This window comes from Trifolium pratense, linkage group LG3 (assembly GCF_020283565.1).
Source record: "Trifolium pratense cultivar HEN17-A07 linkage group LG3, ARS_RC_1.1, whole genome shotgun sequence".
In the NCBI taxonomy this organism is placed as follows: domain Eukaryota; kingdom Viridiplantae; phylum Streptophyta; class Magnoliopsida; order Fabales; family Fabaceae; genus Trifolium; species Trifolium pratense.
In genome coordinates, this window is record NC_060061.1 from 46,829,021 (window position 1) to 46,848,596 (window position 19,576).

Genomic DNA, 19,576 nt, shown 5'->3' on the forward strand with positions numbered 1-19,576 from the left:
ATCAAGAAATAATCTCAAATACGAAAACTAGCCCAAGAATTAGCCACCAGGACAAGAGTATGAACAACCATTTTATTTTTTAAATTAGTTAAAGTTGATATTCAAAGAGAGTACCAAGTTAATTTTGAGGGTAGCTTATTCTTTCGTTGATAAATTTAGCCACGACTGAACTTTGTATTTGCCACGAAAAAATAAATCGTGGAAACATTTTTAGAACCACTTATTGGCCAATTAACCATGTTAGCCACAGTTGCTAGGAAAATTAAGAAAAGCCATTTGGCTATATGGTTATAACCGTGGCTAAACAACACATTAAACTTTACCACTCTTATAAACGTGACATTGTTTTTTTTTCTTAAAAAAAATACTGTTATTCTTTCATGCTTTTTTCTTGGTATTCCTTTTGTTACACTATTCAAAGCATATGAAAAACAATATATATAATTGAAACCTGCAATTCACTTCAATTGAATTGAAATATGTAATTTGCTTACTCCCTTTTATCCATAAAGATTATCTTTTTAATTATTAAGAAGAGAACCAGTGATATGGAAAGTTGGAGACAATGAAAAATAATAGAGTATGAATGAGAGGAATAAGATGAAAGGGGTAGTGTAGTGTGGAAAGGAAAAAAAGTCATGTGGTATTTAAAATGAATCTCTTTAAATGTTGTTTGGGTGATTTTCTTTTATTTGTCAAAATTATTTTCGATTTGAAACATAGAAACTGATTTTGTGAGAAGTGAGAAAGGTTGAAGAAGAGTAAAGGAAAGAGACATGTGACTCATTAAAAGAGATTTTTTAATGTGTACCATTTATTTACATCTGATGGTTGTGGTTTATTCCTCTCATATCTCATTATAACTACTCCTCTCATCTTAGTAAAAAAAAAAAAAAAACTACTCCTCTCATGTGAAAGCTCCCTTTAAAACTATATATATATACTTAAGACATGATGGTTCACTTTAAAATTTTGTATTTGCATTGTTAAAATTATATGAAAAAAATGGGTGTGTTTGGTAAGTCCAATAAGCTAGCTTATAGTTTATTGGATTAGCTTATAAGCTTGTTTGAAGAAAAAAAAATGTTTGGTAAAAAGTTTTTCTCACGAGCTTATAGCTTTTTTTGAGATGTTATTTCAAGTAGTGTTTGAACTTATAGCTTATAGCTTATAGCTTATTACAGTTTTTTCCATTTTTAACCTTTAATTTAATTTTATTATTTTTTATAAAATAAAAAACTACCCACTAAAAAAAACTACTCACTACATATAAATGTCTCTTTTATGTCTTTTTATATTTATCAATTATTTAAAAAACTAATTTTACCAAGCACTTTAATTTCAATCGGCTAGCTTTTCAGCTATAAGCTAGCTTATAGCTTAATTTTACCAAACAGAACCATAGTTTATACGAAGAAAACTCTTTTTTTTTTCTTTTTTTTTTCTAAATGATAATATTGTAAAAATTTTGCTATTTAGTCACAATCTATTAACCACGGTTATTTGAATCGTGGATAAAGAACTTCATTTGCCATGGTATGGTTTAGTCGTGACTAAAATTTAATCTAATGTCACTTATTAGGCTTGACAACTACTTTGTTGTTGGCTTCCATTGTCAGCACAACATAGAGTTTAATATGCCCGTCTGTCTAATCTAATATACCTTGTGGGATTAAGGTCAAAGAGTTTTATCATTTATAAAAATAAAAATAAAAGAGTTTTCTTCGTATAAACTATATTTCATATAATTTTAACAATGTAAATACAAAATTTTAAAAATATTATATGATTTCAAAATATTATATTTAAAAAAGTTCGGGAAGCATAAATTACTATTTTTAATAAACAAACATAATAATATATATATATATAATCAAACTCACATTGACATATAAAAGTATTTGTATAGTCAAAATAAATATAAAAGTATTTGTCGTAATAAATTTTATATAGAGTGAAGATTCATTTCGGTCCTTCTTAAATTTCAAACGGGATAATTCAGTTATGACAAAAGTAAAACTCAAAATTAATGCATGACATTTTCATATTGAAGACAAACTAGTCATTGATACATTATAATAAATGGACTAATTTGTGTTTTATTTTTTTGAGAGACTTTAATTGTTCTATCAGAAATTTGTGACAGATCAAAATGAATCTTCACTCATTTTATAAAATATATTTGAAAGGAAAAATGTATCGATAATCATAGCACTAAAAGTCATTTTATAATATTGTATTTGAAAGCGAATAAATGTATGCATAACTTTTCTGCTGTGGAAGGCGAAGTAGTGACTATTTTGGAGGCTATGCATGAAACCATCTCAAGAGGATGGTCCAATATTATATTTAAAAGCGACTCCAAGGTTGTGGTAGACACCGTACATGCATCAGAGAATAGAATGTACAAGAATTTAAGTATTTTATAGGATAGAAAAAGAGGAATATATTAGACTTTATTCATTTGAATATACAATAGATTAACTTTTCAACCATAAGTTCTATAAGCTATTTTTTCAGCTTATAAGCTTAATTTTACCAAACATTGTCTTCCTATCACGCGAAGCACTACGTATAGTCTTTGCTTGTTGTGTAGCATACCCAATCAACCAACCAACCAACCCATCAGATCTCATTCTGTTGGATTCACCAGAGAAGACAAAAATGGCGGTGATTTCTGTTCACCAATTCGCGCAATGCATCACCTGCCACGCTTGGAGCCCCGATCGATCCAGTAATCACTCTTATCTTCTCAATTCTCCTTCATTCCTTTCGTTTCTGATTTCAACCTAGTTTGTTTTGTTGTTTTTGGTGGATTCTGAAGGCTTGATGTACTTTTATAGATGCGATTATGATTGGATCTAAGTTCTTGTTTTTTGTTTTAAGCTTTTTATTTTGAATCAAATGAAGTATATTGTTCGTGATGCTGGTGATCTTCGTGTGTTAAGTATTCACATGTTTTTGTTTTTTATTTATGCGGTGTTTGGATTCATAGATATTAGATAAAACTGTTCAGTGTTAGTAGAAAGTGAAAGATGTGTAATTCGTGTGATCGTTTTGAAAATGTGTTTAATTGATTTTGATTCTTTGTGTTTGTTTGATTTGAATTGGTCTATTGCGGTATTTGAAGTTTGCACAAACTAGTGTGCTTTCTAATGTTAGGAGAATGATATGGTTGAAGGAGGAACTTAGACGTGATTAAGAGGGCGTTTGGATAAACTGCTTGGTTAAGTGCTTCTTGTATAAGCTATTTTTACCATCAAAGAGATTATAGGGTAAACTCTTACATAAGCTTAGTGTAAGCCATTTATGAAAATTAGACAAAAATAGCTTATGGACATATCATAAGGCATGTTTATAAGCTTTTTCAAACATTTATGTAAATGTTTATGTTAGATAAGTCCAATAAGCTCTTCCAAATACACCCTAGATTATTGTTCATGGAAATGTAGGAGAACTTGAGTGAGAGAAAGGTGCTAGAAGTTGCAGTCCTGAAGTGAAGCAGTGTGTAAGATCATAATGCATGCATATAATGTGCATTGGGAAATATTTGGATGAAAAAGGAGAGGGAAGAACATAGTTATCAAATTTGTGCAACCCCCACTTTCAATATTGGCACCTATTCATGGTGCTTGTTCTCCCATTGTGAACAGGGGAGGAGAAAAGGCCTTTCTTTTTTTTTTGTCAAGTAGCGTAGTGGCAAAAATTCCACCTTTAAGGTGGATAAGTGGGATGACTGGGGTTCGAACCCAGGCCCCCTGCATATATAATGCAATGTCCTACAAACTGAGGTAAGCTCACGGGACAAAAGGCCTTTCTTTCTGACTCCACAGCTTTTGCCTATATAGCCATTAGCTAGAGTAGAAAAAATTAAAAGATTTGATCTGTGAGAGTTGCAATGAGGAGTGCCTTTCAAAGTCCGTCCAGGAAGGAAAAACAAACTAGTAAATGCATTAATTATCAATGCTTTAAATGCATTACTACATTAAAATTTAAACAATATGTGTTGTGTATATATTACTAGGTAAGTAAAACCTCACCTTCCTCGGGCTTAGGCCCTCTTTTTTATTAAAAAAAAAAAGAAGCTCTGCATGGGGGAGGGGTTCGAACTTGAGATTCTCCTTTTATTCACCTCAAGGGGTGAATTGCTAGCCACTAGACTACTTGTGACAAAAAAAGAAGTAAAACCTCTGCAAACCATATATTTCACAAGTAATGTTTCCTGCTACATACCCGTTCCCATACCGAAAAGGGTTGCATATTATGTAATTTGGTAATTATGGCATTATGCAGAAGAAATTGGAAAGTTAAGCAATAGGTTTCTTTCCTTTTGTTTGGATGGGATTACAATGTTCATAAAAGCGTAGTTTTGGAACATCCCACTTTTTGTCCCCTTATTTCATAAATCTCTCAAAATAAGAGAGGGAGCATACTCTGCCTTTCTACTGTAATCTCTTCCATCCAAACATACCCAGCTAATATAGTTAACTGAGAAGAATGAAGACCTACATTAATTATGTGGTTTTATTTGTTGTTATGAATGTCAATTATTTTCTTAACACCACATGTTTACCCTCTTTTAAAATGGCAAAAAGTTATTGGAAATATGTCCAAATAGTGAACCAAGTGATGTTTTCATCATGTATATTGTTCCTATATATCAACTTTTGTTTCTGGATTAAATCAAATATGATACATGAAATATGTAGTCAATATAGGCTGTTGGAATTTTTGTCCCAATTTGCAAAATGATGGGACTTGGCAAGGAAAGGCTCGTCCTATATATCAGCTTCCCCTCTACTTAATATTTTCTGATATTTAGTTGCATATTGATCATGTGTTAATATTTATTGCAAGTCGTTGCTTTAGAACCAAATTTAGGACTTGGCAAGGAAAGGTCGTCTAATTGGGGAAATAATCGAGACATTTAAGTTCTTACTCCCTCCGGTCACTATTATAAGAAAAAACACATTTTTTACGTTCATTGAAAAAGTAATGTATATGGTCTATATTATTGACTAGATAAATTACTTTTTGAATGAATCTAAAAAGTGATTTTTTGCTTATAATAGTGACCGGAGGGAGTATTTTTTATTTGTCACTATCATTATCCTCATTTGTTCTGTTTAATGAATATAATATTCTAATATTTGAACATTTTATATATCATAGTAAGTACTTAGTTGACGAATACAGTTTGAATCTTACTATAACAAAACCAGCTTTTGTCATCTTAAAGGTACATTACGACATCTCATAAGAGTTCTTCAAATATTATAATACAGTTACATCCTTTTGTAGTGGTCGCATTTTGTCCAAACAATAATGAAGTTCACATCTATCGATTGGTTGAAGACAAATGGGAAAAGGTTCATGTTCTTCAAAAGGTACACTGCTAGTTTTCTGTTTTCTCTCTCTTTTCTTCAAAAGACAAATGAGCACAGTTTGACAAGATTTAAAGTGATATTTTAGGCACTTATGAGTTAATTAAGAACCTTTAAAGTGCTTGGACAGGCAGTAAATGAATGCAAACATTTCTGCAATAAGTTGTACTATACTTTTCTATGAATTATAATTCAAGTCTACCAGCATGCAATTTTATTAATTCTATCATTTTTGCACACTTCCTTGCCCCCCCCCCCACCCCCCCCCCCCCCCCCCCCCCCCCCCCCCCCCCGTACGTGAATGGGATTGGAAGGCAGTTTGAAACTCTTTGACTTTCAATTGTGATTTTTACAAGCTTGATGCCAATACTAAGATGATTGTTTTTTTTTTTTCCCGATGCACTTCTGTTTATAATGATGATGAAACAACTTATTTGGTTGGAGATTTTCTGATAGCTTCTAAGCAAGTATGAAACTCATTGAATTGTCCAATTATGATTTTTACAGCCCTGATGTGAATATGATCATAATTTTTTTTTTCTTGATGTATTTCTGTTTAAAATGAAACAACTATTTTGGTTGGAGATTTTATGTTAGTTTCTAAGCAATTTCTTTGTTTTTTATACAGCATGACCAGTTAATTTCTGGGATTGACTGGAGTGCAAGATCAAATAAAATAGTTACTGCATCCCATGACCGGAATTCGTGAGTGCCTGTGTGGATTTTGAACATTGAACTTTTCACCCTTCTCTTTTATACGTTGTTATTGATTGCGAATTACACAATTTAAATACAAACCATGTGTTGTCTTAGGTATGTTTGGAACCTTGAAGGATCAGAGTGGGTGCCAACTCTTGTTATCCTTAGGCTAAACCGTGCTGCTCTTTGTGTTCAATGGAGTCCAAAAGGTATGATTGTATGAAGCACATCGTCATGTCCTAGTTCCTCTTTGTTTCCCTTTACATCAAGAATATGAGTAATTTTAAACTTATGATTTGTGCCTGCCTTTTAGAATTAAATTAACATATTTATGGTGTCTAAGTTATCTAAGAATTCAAATCAAATGAATACGAGTGAAATCTGTTTCTTTCCCCCCTTTTCCGTGTTGGATTACACTTAGTGGATGTGTTGGAAGGGGTAACAAGGGCTATGAGGCTACCATAAGAGAACTTTAGCTAATCCCTTGTCATGCTTGTTTGATGCAATTTTATATTTGATCTTTTTTATAACTAGCCGAAGTCTTTTAAGTCTTTGGTGTAACTGTAATATAAATTTCGGGGATTTGATCTTCTACTAGGCCGAATAATTGTTTAAATATTTACTTTTGATTATCCCAAGAAATTACTGTTATTATTATTATTATTATCATCATCTTTATCCTCTCGAAGTTATATGGTTCTGATGCATTGCTGAATTCTGTTTTGATAGAAAACAAGTTTGCAGTGGGAAGTGGAGCCAAAACAGTTTGTATATGCTATTATGAGCAGGAAAACAACTGGTATGTGAGCGTTTTCTTGCACTTTATTTCCCAAGTTTATTTGTATCCTGGCAATATTGTGCCTAGTTCGTGTTTGAACTCTGGATCCACCATAGAACTTCTTTGACCGTAGTTTTGAGTCTTGACTGTATTGAAGTGTGTTATGACAGAAGTATATCATGTCAAATAGCCTAATATATGTATGCTGATTTTTTATTGGTTTGCAAGTTACCATCCAAATTAATGTTTTATCAGTGGAGTATCTATTAGCACGCTCTTAAACGTTGACCTTGATTATACTTAACCGTTCAAATTCATGAGGTATAGCAGATAAAAATATTTATTTTTCAGAAAAGTTAAGTATTTTGAGACCGAGTCACTGAGTGGCTCGAATTCAACATTGAGAACCTTTTTCTACAAAATCAAAACATGGACGTTTTTTCAGATTTAAGGAATTTCCTCAGATTTAAGGAATATCAAAATATGATTTTCTTGTTCAACATTACTTTTTTATCAAGTTAAGTGTAGGCATATTGATCATGTTGAGAATGTGACCGAAGAAAATAGAGACGAGATATTAATGAAGAATCTTATGGACCATTGTGATGAGAAATTAATGGATCATCTAGATGACAAGAAAGTTTTTATGTTAACAACAACGTCAATCATTTTAGAAATCTATATGCTGTCTGTATTGACACTGATTTCAATTGCTTTATGTCGTTAATTATTTGTGGCTTTTAAAACTTGTAATGTTACCTTTGTTCAATTCATGTTCGATCATTTAAGACTTGCCGTTTCACTTTAGTCATTTGTTTATTTGAGACTTATGTTTGTTTAAGATTTGTCACCATACATTTTAGTTCATTTGATGTTTGATATATTCGTGCACAATAAGCCGATGCTCTGGATTTTAGAATGAAGGCAGCATGGTTGTGTGCACGGAAATTGATCTCTTTAGGTCCGCATGTCTGTTCTCTCTGATCCTTGATTTGATTTGAGGGCCTGGTAACGACCTACATTTTTTTCAATATTTATTTTCATTTAAAAAAAGACTTGTTGATATTGGTTAAGACTTGTTATGGGTAATTAATTTTCCATTTCATATCTCCGACATTATTTTAGCATGTGAAAATTTTAATTTTATTTATAAGTTATGGCAGACCATGAGTTCAACTGTACCAACCTGTTGAGTGGGTTGGGTTGGATTATGTAGAAGAAAACATATTTACCCATCCTGGACCAGTCCAATCCACTGCTTTGATGAGCAGGTTGGGTCCAAAATATCCTTAACTCAATCTAACCCGTAAAATAAAAATCTCTAGTTGATATAAATAGAATACAAGTCTAAAATTTTAAAATAACTCATTGGCTTCTATTTAATTGTTTGTTTTATATATTTGTATTACCTCTGCAGGTGGGTTAGCAAACTTATCAGGAAAAGACACGATTCTTCGGTGACAAGTGTTTCATGGCATCCCGATAATGTTGGTATTCTAACTCAATTATATATATTTTCAATAGAATCAGAGTGTTTCTTACTTGTTTTTAGTAGTAGTCATTTTTATGTTATATCAGCTACTAGGATGCACTTGCTTGGTGTGTTGCAAATTCTCTGTAATGATAATGATTGATAAATTTTGTTTATCGCGAGTAAAGAATGAAAGTTACCCTATATATTTTAGAATATTTTTTTTTTATATATACCCTATATTTTAGAATGAAATCCTTATTTCCAAATTTTCTTGACCCTGAATGTTTTAAATGGATAATGTTTGACCTGTGACTGAGAAGCCTGGATACATAGATACGTAAAATTATAAAAATTCAAGATACATTAACAAATTTATTCATATATGTATAGAGAGACATTTTATAACCTAAATACTTAATGTTTGTGCAGTGAAGTTCACATTGCTAATTGCTTATTAGTACATAAATTTATCAATATTCAATTACAAAAATGTACTTGATACCTGTGGTCAGAAAAAGTAGGGATAGCTTGTGTTTGTTTTCAAGTTTGCTACCTTTTCACCACGTGTTAACATGAAACTTCTAGTCGTAGTTTGGCAATGACGGTGGGTTCAATGTCCAATTGGCTGCAGTTCCAAGGACATAGATGATTACATGCCTTTCTCCAACCTATATCAAAATATATTCTTTCTAATATGAATTTAGTATGATGTAAGGAAGATGTGAGTATCCAGATGACAATTGTGTCTATAGTTGGTAAGAGGTGTCAAAAGATGAATAAGCGAAAATATTTTTAAAATGAATTAAAATATTTATTGGATAATTTCTGGGTACACATCAGAAATTATCAAACTCATTGGCATTGAATACATGTCGGACACTGATACTTCGCTATTTTTGAAGTATCTGCTCTTCACGATAAAATGCTACGTGATAGTTTATTAAAATATATTTTGCTGGATTATATAAGAATATAAAATTTGCCACATTGTTTTTCTTTTAACTGCAGAATCTTCTTGCAACAACATCCACAGATGGGAAGTGCCGAGTATTTTCCACCTTTATAAAAGGTGTAGATGCAAAGAATGATAATAAGAAGTAAGAACTGTGAATGTGGTTGACCTTTCTCTTTATTTTCAAGATTATGTCATGTTATTGATGTTTACATGTCGAATTGGCACAGGGATTCCAAAAAGAGTACTTCATCTGATTTGAAATTTGGAGAGGTTCTGTTTTAACTCATCCTCATGTGATTTCTTGATTTTGTTTCTATGCTTCACGAATAATAAAATTTTATACACATTATAGTAAACACATTGCTTGTAATGTGAAGCATGTTATATATCCTTTGGATATATTTACCTGATTTCTGTTCAGTTTTCTGATTAACAAATTTTGTTCTATCTTCTAAAATTTTAAAAAAACAGAGAAAGGAATATAGAAATACCCGTTGGATCTGAGTAGCTTCTGCTTATATAGTCATTTTCTTTTTGTGCAACAGTTGATTGTTCAGCTTGATCTCTCATCATCTTGGACATTCGGAGTCAAGTGGTCACCAAGTGGCAATACTCTAGCTTATGTAGGTAAGAAAATTCTCTCCTCTGGCTGGTTTTATACTAGCTAAAATTATGGGTTCCACTTCCACCGATATGTTTCTTTTTTCATTTTTTTTACTTTCTAAAGTCAAGAGTTCGAGATTGCTTAATGTGGGTTCCCATTGAGGTTTAGTTGTCATCTATATGTTTATTAAAAGAATAATATTAAAGGTAAAAATGTATTGCTGCTTTTAAGCTTTCATGGTGTGCGAAATTTGATTAATTTATATTCACCCATTTGTATTCTTTTTAAATTATATTTGTAGTCATATTTCTAAAAGACCATGGAAACTTGTGGAAACATTGTATTTTGTTTGGTCTGTTTGTGGTTTTACTTGTGACCAACTGTATTTGTTGCTATTATACAGGTCATAATTCTATGATATATTTTGTTGATGATGTCGGTCCTTCTCCTTTGGCCCAGAATGTCGTGTTCCGTGATTTGCCTCTCCGTGATGTGGGTCAGCATCCACTCTTTCTGACCATTTAGTTTCTCATGGTCTTCTTTGCGGATAATTGACTGATATTTTATGGAACTGGTGGATCACTATATGACTTGTTTTCAGGTATTATTTGTTTCTGAGAAAAGAGTAATAGGCGTGGGATTTGATTGTAACCCAATGGTTTTCGCTGCAGATGAAAGAGGAGTTTGGTATGTAACTTTTCAAATTTGTGTTTCTATGTTTTGGACCATGCCCAATCAATGTGGCTGGGTCAACTTGTTTTAAATTCTCTTTCCAGGTGGAAGAGAAGTGAGTATTTTGGTTCGGTATTAATTTTCCTTCTCTTTTGTTGTGTTTTTTCCTCTAGGGGTTTTGTCAGATATCTTGCGGAGCGGAAGACGGTATCATCTGGATCAAGATATGGCTCACAGGTAAACTACATTTCTTAAAGGGACTCTTCCATATACAGCTACAAGACACTTGAATGTCCAGTTAGAAATCAATTTCATTAAATCTTATGAATATCTAGTGTAAGAAAACGGAAGAGGTTGTGGCATGAAACTAGCTTGGATATAGAATTCCGTTCCTGATAAGCTTGACACTATGAAAGAATGTCGGGAAAAAAACTGTCAGCTCGAGGGGGGCATTAGTTCCATTTGGATGTCTAATGAAGAGGCTCTAGTTATAACATTTAGCTAAACCCCACAATTACTATTTTTAAATAACCTATTATTTTTGCAATCAGAGATGCATGGATAAGAATAACTAGTTGTCATTTTTAAGGAAAATGAAATTATTTGGATAAAATGGGGAAGTACAAGTAGCAGAAGATATGATATCCTCTAAAACACATAATTCATGCTCCAATTCAAAATAATAACATGCTTGTAGTTGTTTTAGGTCTAACTAGTGAGTTGGGCACGTAAATTGATTCGTCTTTTTGCACTGTAAAAGCAAAAACATTGATTGCAAAGAAAGGTTCCAATGAAGGTGAACAGGTCCATGGTTAACTGTATACCTGCACATACTAGCTTCCTCATAATGTCATTGAAAACCACAATCTACTATTTCTTAACTTCAGGAGCACATGGCATGACTCAATTGAGGTTTAGCATTGTCTGGCCTTTAAACCTGAAACACCTTTATAGATCATCAATGGTTATTATATTTGGTTCTGCAGTTCAATTAAATGATGTTGATTCTTTTGTGTTCATCTTACCTTTCTTTCGTGGCTAAGCACATTGATGAGCATATGTTGTCTGGTTTTGAATAGACTTTCTTTAATCCATGTCTTTACTCGGCTAATCATTTGAATAGACTTTCTTTAATCCTCGTCTTTATTTTGCTCTTTGTCTAATGTCTTGTTTTTCTTATTAATCAAAGTTCATATTTATTGCAAGAGTTTAATAATTATGTGTACAACTTTCTTACAGTACCAATGGTAATTAAATTCTTATTGTAATACAATTTTGACATATGTCAACTAGATCCAAAGCTTAATGAGTTATTAGTTGTAACTATTTCTGCTATGCATATCACATGTTTCTTTATTTTGTTCACTTGATGTTTACTCTCTTAATCCCTTTTACCAAATTCTGTCTTTAATCAGTTCTCTGAAGCATTTGGCAAGTTTTATGGCCAATCCAAGCCTGGTGTGGGCAACGATGCTGTTGAAACTTCAAAAACACGTGGAGTAGTTCATGAGAACTGTATAAAGTATCTCTCTCTCTCTCTCTCTCTCTCTCTCATGATCTCGTACTCTTTCCTACCATAGTTTTCAAATTGTTCAACGTCGTTGCTCATTTCCCCTTTTGTCAATGTTATTTGACATGCACCAAGCCACATCACAATGGATGAATCCTATTGACTCTGGGATTTTAGGAAACTTATGACTATATATACTGTTAATGACTGGTGTGGTTTTCGGCTTGTAGCTCTATCATACGTCTTGGGGAGCGTGGAATATTGACAAGGCGTTTTAGCACATCAGGTTAGTGGTGGGAAGATAATTATCTGACATTATCTTATTTCTTGTGCTTGATTAATTTTCTTTTGCCGGTTTTGGCTAGCTGCTTTGGCTAATGACACTCCTTGATATTACAGGATTGGATGGCAGAATTGTTGTATGGGATTTGGAAAACGAGCAGGATCTATTGGAATTATAAGCTCATTAGTAAATTGTCCCATCTTGTGGGTAAAGTCTCTAATCGATATTGTCGCATTGTAGATTAATTTGGTTGTGAGTAATTGAACTTATTATCCATAATCGTTGCGATCAAGTTTGAAAGTGTCAGATATCAACCTCTGGATTGTGTTAACTTGTTTTCTTTTCTATATATTCGAACTATTGTGTAATTCCAAACAATGAACCACTGGGGAAAATATGTAACTAGTGATAATAGAAATGGATCAGTTTCATATTTAGACTTTATGGAACACCAAAGTGTATTGAAGTTTATCCGTGAGAGGACTTGTTCGACTCTGCAGATCGATGCTGATTAAACTTAGTTATGGCAGTAGCATGTTTCTGGTGCTTAAAATATTTAGAAATCCTCTTGTCAATCTTTGATGCATATTGTTAATAACCTGGCAATGTCAGTAACAATTGTATGCTGCAGATTTTAATTTTTATACCAAAGAAAAAAGATATACGAGAATCTTATACAGTGATTCTATTTATTAATCTTTTTGGTCGCAATATAGTGATTCTATTTTAAAATACAAAAATATGCATAAGCAAAGATTAATTCTCTCAAGCTCATGGAGCTTTGATAAACACACAAGCACCCCCTCAAAGAGAATAAAAGAACACGTAAATATATGTACTTCTACACCTCTTGCATACACACGCAGAAACAATTCAACATAATGTCATTATCTCAAATAAGATTACAATAATGTCATCTCAATTCCAAATTTTGTATCACTTCACAATACTTTTACTCGAGTTACGTGGAATGATAACAATCACATCTCACGTGTCAAATGATCACCTACACTTCTCTATATCCATCTGAATAAACCTTCAAATTTCCTGAACTATCGATCTCTCTTCAATTTGGTAGTTATATTCATCTACTTCTTGAAATGTACCGCTTAAATTTCCTCCTATTTGTAATTACTTACAAATTTGAGCTGATTTTCCAATAATTTTGTATTTAAAACAACTAAAGTCGTAAAAATAGTTTCTAATGTGTAAAAGAAAAAAGTCGTAGAACACTTTCGTGTTTTTAAAAAAAAAAGAAAGAAAAAAAATGATGTTTTTGGTTTAAAAAAACAACGAAAAAACAAATAAATATAAATTGTCTATATCATATTCACCAATATATTTCTAATCTTGGATGCAATGAATTAACAATTGTTCATAGGAGAAAAAAATAATTTATTCTCTACTTAAAGTAACAAAATCCATTATATAAAAAAAAAACCCATTACTGTATAAAAAAAAGAACAAAAATGGTAACAAAATCTGTTTTTTATGGTAAATAGTGAAGTGTGTAGTCAATGAAGGGTAATGGTGAATATTAGTTTAATGACATGTCATGGGGAAGAACTATTTCTTAAAGAAAAAAGTAATACTGTAATTCTGAAACAGTAATAATAGTTGAAAACATTTGAAGAACACCAGAATATTTGGAACAGACAATACCAAAAGACTCCACAATTACAAGATGCAACAAATGAATAAAGCAAACAAAAGCCCATCATTAAAAAAACATACATATGAAAGGAATTTAATCAATTAGTTTAGCGAATCATTCACAAACCGACCTTAGCTCAGTTGGTAGAGCGGAGGACTGTAGTTGGAGAACAGACATCCTTAGGTCACTGGTTCGAATCCGGTAGGTCGGATTTTTTTATTTTTTATTTTTCCTTAATCCAAACACAACAATAGTGATTGGAATCTAAGTTGTTTTAGAAGAATTTGAAGTTTTCACATTAGTGTTTAATTTCACCGGTTAGCATGAAAGAAGCAAATTGAACATTATGTGCATATTGCGTGAATAAACTATCTTTTATGGATAACTACATAGATTAATCCCTCGAGTGGAGTAAGCTTTCTTGAATTCATTCTTTTTGCCCTTAAGAGCCAATGCTCTTTGATCCTTAAGATACTGATCATCTTCTTGACCTTCTTGATTTGCTCCATCAAGTCATTGGTATTGGTAATCTGCAACTTCATAAGTCGCACACTAGAAGAAGTCATTTCACCCACTAAACTTAAATTTATGAATTCTTCTATTTGTTGCATCTACTTAACCATCATAGTTGAATATGCATTGCCTCATATTCAACTCATTCAGATTGATCATCTATGTTTACTCTTATGAACACTAAACACTTCAAATTTACTACATAAACATAGTGTCTCCATATTTTGAGAGTAAAGCTAATGCTACAATTTTCAAATTGTTAGTTGGATAGTGCTCTCATGCTCCTTCAACCACCTTTTCATTCTCTTCAACATACCTCTCAAACATTACTCATAAACGTCACAAAATCCACCAAAGGTTCAAACGAGTCTTACAAAACCAATACTAGTGTTGTCATCAAATTTTCGTTCAACTTCTAAAACTCTCTTCGCATTTTGAATCTCAGCAGAAAAAAAAAAAACTATCTATTTTTATATTTTTACCAAAAACACAACAATCAAACTAGAGTCTCAAACATTACACCATATAACACCATGAAATTTTAAGCCACTAGGTTTGGACCGTTTGGTCTAGTGGTGAGGGATTTGAATAATATGCATGAGGTCCTATGTTCGATTCTCATTACCAACATGTGTGATAGAGAGTTTGAATTTAGCATTTCTCGTCTAGGAAAATATCCTTTCACCAGACCGCATAGCTTGCTTTTCCTGAGAAACCTTTTCTGCAGTCCAAAAAGTTTGCAATAATGCCTTGTGCTGACCCTTAGCATCCTTCCCGACCCTTTTATTTTATCCACAAGCTCCACAGCAGTCCTTTGTAAGTTGTTGTTGATGTCATCAATGAAAGCTTTAATAGTATCATATTCTGGGTCTTTTATCTTTTGCTCCAATCTTTATTTTCACATTTGAGGTTGGAAAGTTGTCCACAACATCCAGAATATTACTTTCAAAGTTTAACATATTACTGATTGTGATTGTTTGTAGTTCTGTAACCTATAATTATAAAGACACCACAATTCACACATTAGGCATTTAATTATAATCATTACCCACATGCCACCTACCAAAAAAACCAACAAGCAAAATGTAGCTAAAAAATCAAGACAGCACCAACTATAAAGAAAACTGAATAGACAAAATGATATTTGTGTGTCAAGCCAATAGACTTCAATCAGGGCAGCAAGCCGCCAATAGAGTTGAGAAAGATGCTGCTTGAAGCAGTGTTGTTAAATATCTGATATACCGGTATTGCGTATCGAAATTTTGACTATCCGATACGAAAGTCGGTATGGCATCTTGACTTCGCTATGCTCAAAATAGCGCCATTTTTCTCATAAATCGTATAGCCGCTATGTATTGATATCGAAATTCGGAACTGGTTAATGTTTCATAAATCGGTATAGCCGCTAATTATTGACCCATATTAAAAAAAAAAAATGTGAAGCAGTGGAGTAGTGCTGAGTTGGTGTGGGTAGGTAAACAAACCCACTACCGACTCTCATATATTTTATAACCTCTGTCTCCATCATCTTCACTTCTCTTCTCATGTATTTTTTGGTTTGTTAGTTGTTTGAATTTGAGATTTTACCAGCCCTATGTTCGATTAAGTTTGTCCCTCCATAACGCTGGAGTTGCATCAGAAACACGAGATGTGAACAAATCATACACAATTGACGTTCTTTACTTCTCATATATTAAATATGACTACTAGGATCATACATGTCAATCATCAACAAGAACACTTGTTACATGCATGATACTACTAATATCTTTTCCAGAAGAATTCATTCTCCCTCATTCTTCATATATTAAATATGAATTTTAGCATCATGTTTGTCATGTGACAATGAATATATATTAGATTACAAAATGTAAATAAATTTTAACTGATGTTACATTTATAATTATTTACAAAATAAATGAATTTTAAATAATCAAATAGAATTTTTTATTTATTTTTTGAAAAAACTATAAATTCCACCAGTTATAACTTTAAACAAGTAACACCATCAGCTTTAATTATTTTCTTGGTCTCAATTTTCTTCATATATACTTCTGTATTTTATTTTCTTCATATATACACCTCTTGCATACACACGCAAAAACAATTCAACATAATGTTCATTATCTCAAATAAGATTACAATAATGTCATCTCAATTCCAAATTTTGTATCACTTGACAATACTTTTACATGGAATGATAACAACAACATCCCACGTGTCAAAGGATCACCTACACTTCTCTATATCCATCTGAATAAACCTTCAAATTTCCTGAACTATCAACCTCTTTGTCCTTAAACTATAGAGATATACTAAATAGTCTTTAAACTATTAACAATCCATTAATTTGGTCCCTAAACCATCATTTTATCTCATGCTTTTAAAGGAATTGAGGGACTAAATTGATGTGTTAATAAAAGTTTAGGGGCTATTTAGTATATTTTAATAGTTTAAAGATCAAATTGATGGCTTAGTTATATTCATCTACTTCTTGAAATGTACCGCTTAAATTTCCTCCTATTTGTAATTACTTACAAATTTTAGCTGATTTTCCAATAATTTTGTATTTAAAACAACTAAAGTCGTAAAAATAGTTTCTAATGTGTAAAAGAAAAAAGTCGTAGAACACTTTCGTGTTTTAAAAAAAAAAAAAAAATGATGTATTTGGTTTAAAAAAACAACGAAAAAACAAATAAATATAAATTGTCTATATCATATACACCAATATATTTCTAATCTTGGATGCAATGAATTAACAATTGTTCATAGGAGAAAAAAATAATTTATTCTCTACTTAAAGTAACAAAATCCATTATAAAAAAAAAAACCCATTACTGTATAAAAAAAAAAACAAAAATGGTAACAAAATCTGTTTTTTATGGTAAATAGTGAAGTGTGTAGTCAATGAAGGGTAATGGTGAATATTAGTTTAATGACATGTCATGGGGAAGAACTATTTCTTAAAGAAAAAAGTAATACTGTAATTCTGAAACAGTAATAATAGTTGAAAACATTTGAAGAACACCAGAATATTTGGAACAGACAATACCAAAAGACTCCACAATTTTCTCGTCTAGGAAAATATCCTTTCACCAGACCGCATAGCTTGCTTTTCCTGAGAAACCTTTTCTGCAGTCCAAAAAGTTTGCAATAATGCCTTGTGCTGACCCTTAGCATCCTTCCCGACCCTTTTATTTTATCCACAAGCTCCACAGCAGTCCTTTGTAAGTTGTTGTTGATGTCATCAATGAAAGCTTTAATAGTATCATATTCTAGGTCTTTTATCTTTTGCTCCAATCTTAATTTTCACATTTGAGGTTGGAAAGTTGTCCACAACATCCAGAATATTACTTTCAAAGTTTAACATATTACTGATTGTGATTGTTTGTAGTTCTGTAACCTATAATTATAAAGACACCACAATTCACACATTAGGCATTTAATTATAATCATTACCCACATGCCACCTACCAAAAAAACCAACAAGCAAAATGTAGCTAAAAAATCAAGACAACACCAACTATAAAGAAAACTGAATAGACAAAATGATATTTGTGTGTCAAGCCAATAGACTTCAATCAGGGCAGCAAGCCGCCAATAGAGTTGAGAAAGATGCTGCTTGAAGCAGTGTTGTTAAATATCTGATATACCGGTATTGCGTATCGAAATTTTGACTATCCGATACGAAAGTCGGTATGGCATCTTGACTTCGCTATGCTCAAAATAGCGCCGTTTTTCTCATAAATCGTATAGCCGCTATGTATTGATATCGAAATTCGGAACTGGTTAATGTTTCATAAATCGGTATAGCCGCTAATTATTGACCCATATTAAAAAAAAACAATGTGAAGCAGTGGAGTAGTGCTGAGTTGGTGTGGGTAGGTAAACAAACCCACTACCGACTCTCATATATTTTATAACCTCTGTCTCCATCATCTTCACTTCTCTTCTCATGTATTTTTTGGTTTGTTAGTTGTTTGAATTTGAGATTTTACCAGCCCTATGTTCGATTAAGTTTGTCCCTCCATAACGCTGGAGTTGCATCAGAAACACGAGATGTGAACAAATCATACACAATTGACGTTCTTTACTTCTCATATATTAAATATGACTACTAGGATCATACATGTCAATCATCAACAAGAACACTTGTTACATGCATGATACTACTAATATCTTTTCCAGAAGAATTCATTCTCCCTCATTCTTCATATATTAAATATGAATTTTAGCATCATGTTTGTCATGTGACAATGAATATATATTAGATTACAAAATGTAAATAAATTTTAACTGATGTTACATTTATAATTATTTACAAAATAAATGAATTTTAAATAATCAAATAGAATTTTTTATTTATTTTTTGAAAAAACTATAAATTCCACCAGTTATAACTTTAAACAAGTAACACCATCAGCTTTAATTATTTTCTTGGTCTCAATTTTCTTCATATATACTTCTGTATTTTATTTTCTTCATATATACACCTCTTGCATACACACGCAAAAACAATTCAACATAATGTTCATTATCTCAAATAAGATTACAATAATGTCATCTCAATTCCAAATTTTGTATCACTTGACAATACTTTTACATGGAATGATAACAACAACATCTCACGTGTCAAAGGATCACCTACACTTCTCTATATCCATCTGAATAAACCTTCAAATTTCCTGAACTATCAACCTCTTTGTCCTTAAACTATAGAGATATACTAAATAGTCTTTAAACTATTAACAATCCATTAATTTGGTCCCTAAACCATCATTTTATCTCATGCTTTTAAAGGAATTGAGGGACTAAATTGATGTGTTAATAAAAGTTTAGGGGCTATTTAGTATATTTTAATAGTTTAAAGATCAAATTGATGGCTTAGTTATATTCATCTACTTCTTGAAATGTACCGCTTAAATTTCCTCCTATTTGTAATTACTTACAAATTTTAGCTGATTTTCCAATAATTTTGTATTTAAAACAACTAAAGTCGTAAAAATAGTTTCTAATGTGTAAAAGAAAAAAGTCGTAGAACACTTTCGTG

The 19,576-nt window shown here is 31.9% G+C and overlaps 1 protein-coding gene and 2 non-coding genes across 3 annotated transcripts; all 3 read left to right on the forward strand.

Annotated features, from left to right (window-relative positions):
* Positions 1 to 2,493: 2,493 nt before the first annotated feature.
* Positions 2,494 to 12,860, forward strand: LOC123917188 (actin-related protein 2/3 complex subunit 1A-like). Its single transcript, XM_045968847.1, has 15 exons — positions 2,494 to 2,734; positions 5,302 to 5,387; positions 6,013 to 6,089; positions 6,198 to 6,292; positions 6,813 to 6,882; positions 8,279 to 8,348; positions 9,344 to 9,432; positions 9,518 to 9,560; positions 9,836 to 9,917; positions 10,298 to 10,386; positions 10,496 to 10,581; positions 10,740 to 10,803; positions 11,982 to 12,088; positions 12,307 to 12,362; positions 12,476 to 12,860. Exons 1-15 carry the CDS (start codon positions 2,665 to 2,667, stop codon positions 12,535 to 12,537), a joined length of 1,146 nt encoding a protein of 381 aa, XP_045824803.1. The 5' UTR covers positions 2,494 to 2,664; the 3' UTR covers positions 12,538 to 12,860.
* LOC123919235 lies at positions 7,778 to 7,885 on the forward strand. The gene has a single exon (XR_006813144.1). It is a non-coding gene; the product is annotated as a small nucleolar RNA snoR100 (small nucleolar RNA).
* A 1,278-nt stretch (positions 12,861 to 14,138) lies between the features above and the next one.
* TRNAY-GUA lies at positions 14,139 to 14,224 on the forward strand. Its single transcript is given in 2 exon segments — positions 14,139 to 14,175; positions 14,189 to 14,224. It is a non-coding gene; the product is annotated as a tRNA-Tyr (tRNA).
* The last annotated feature ends 5,352 nt before the right edge of the window (positions 14,225 to 19,576 follow it).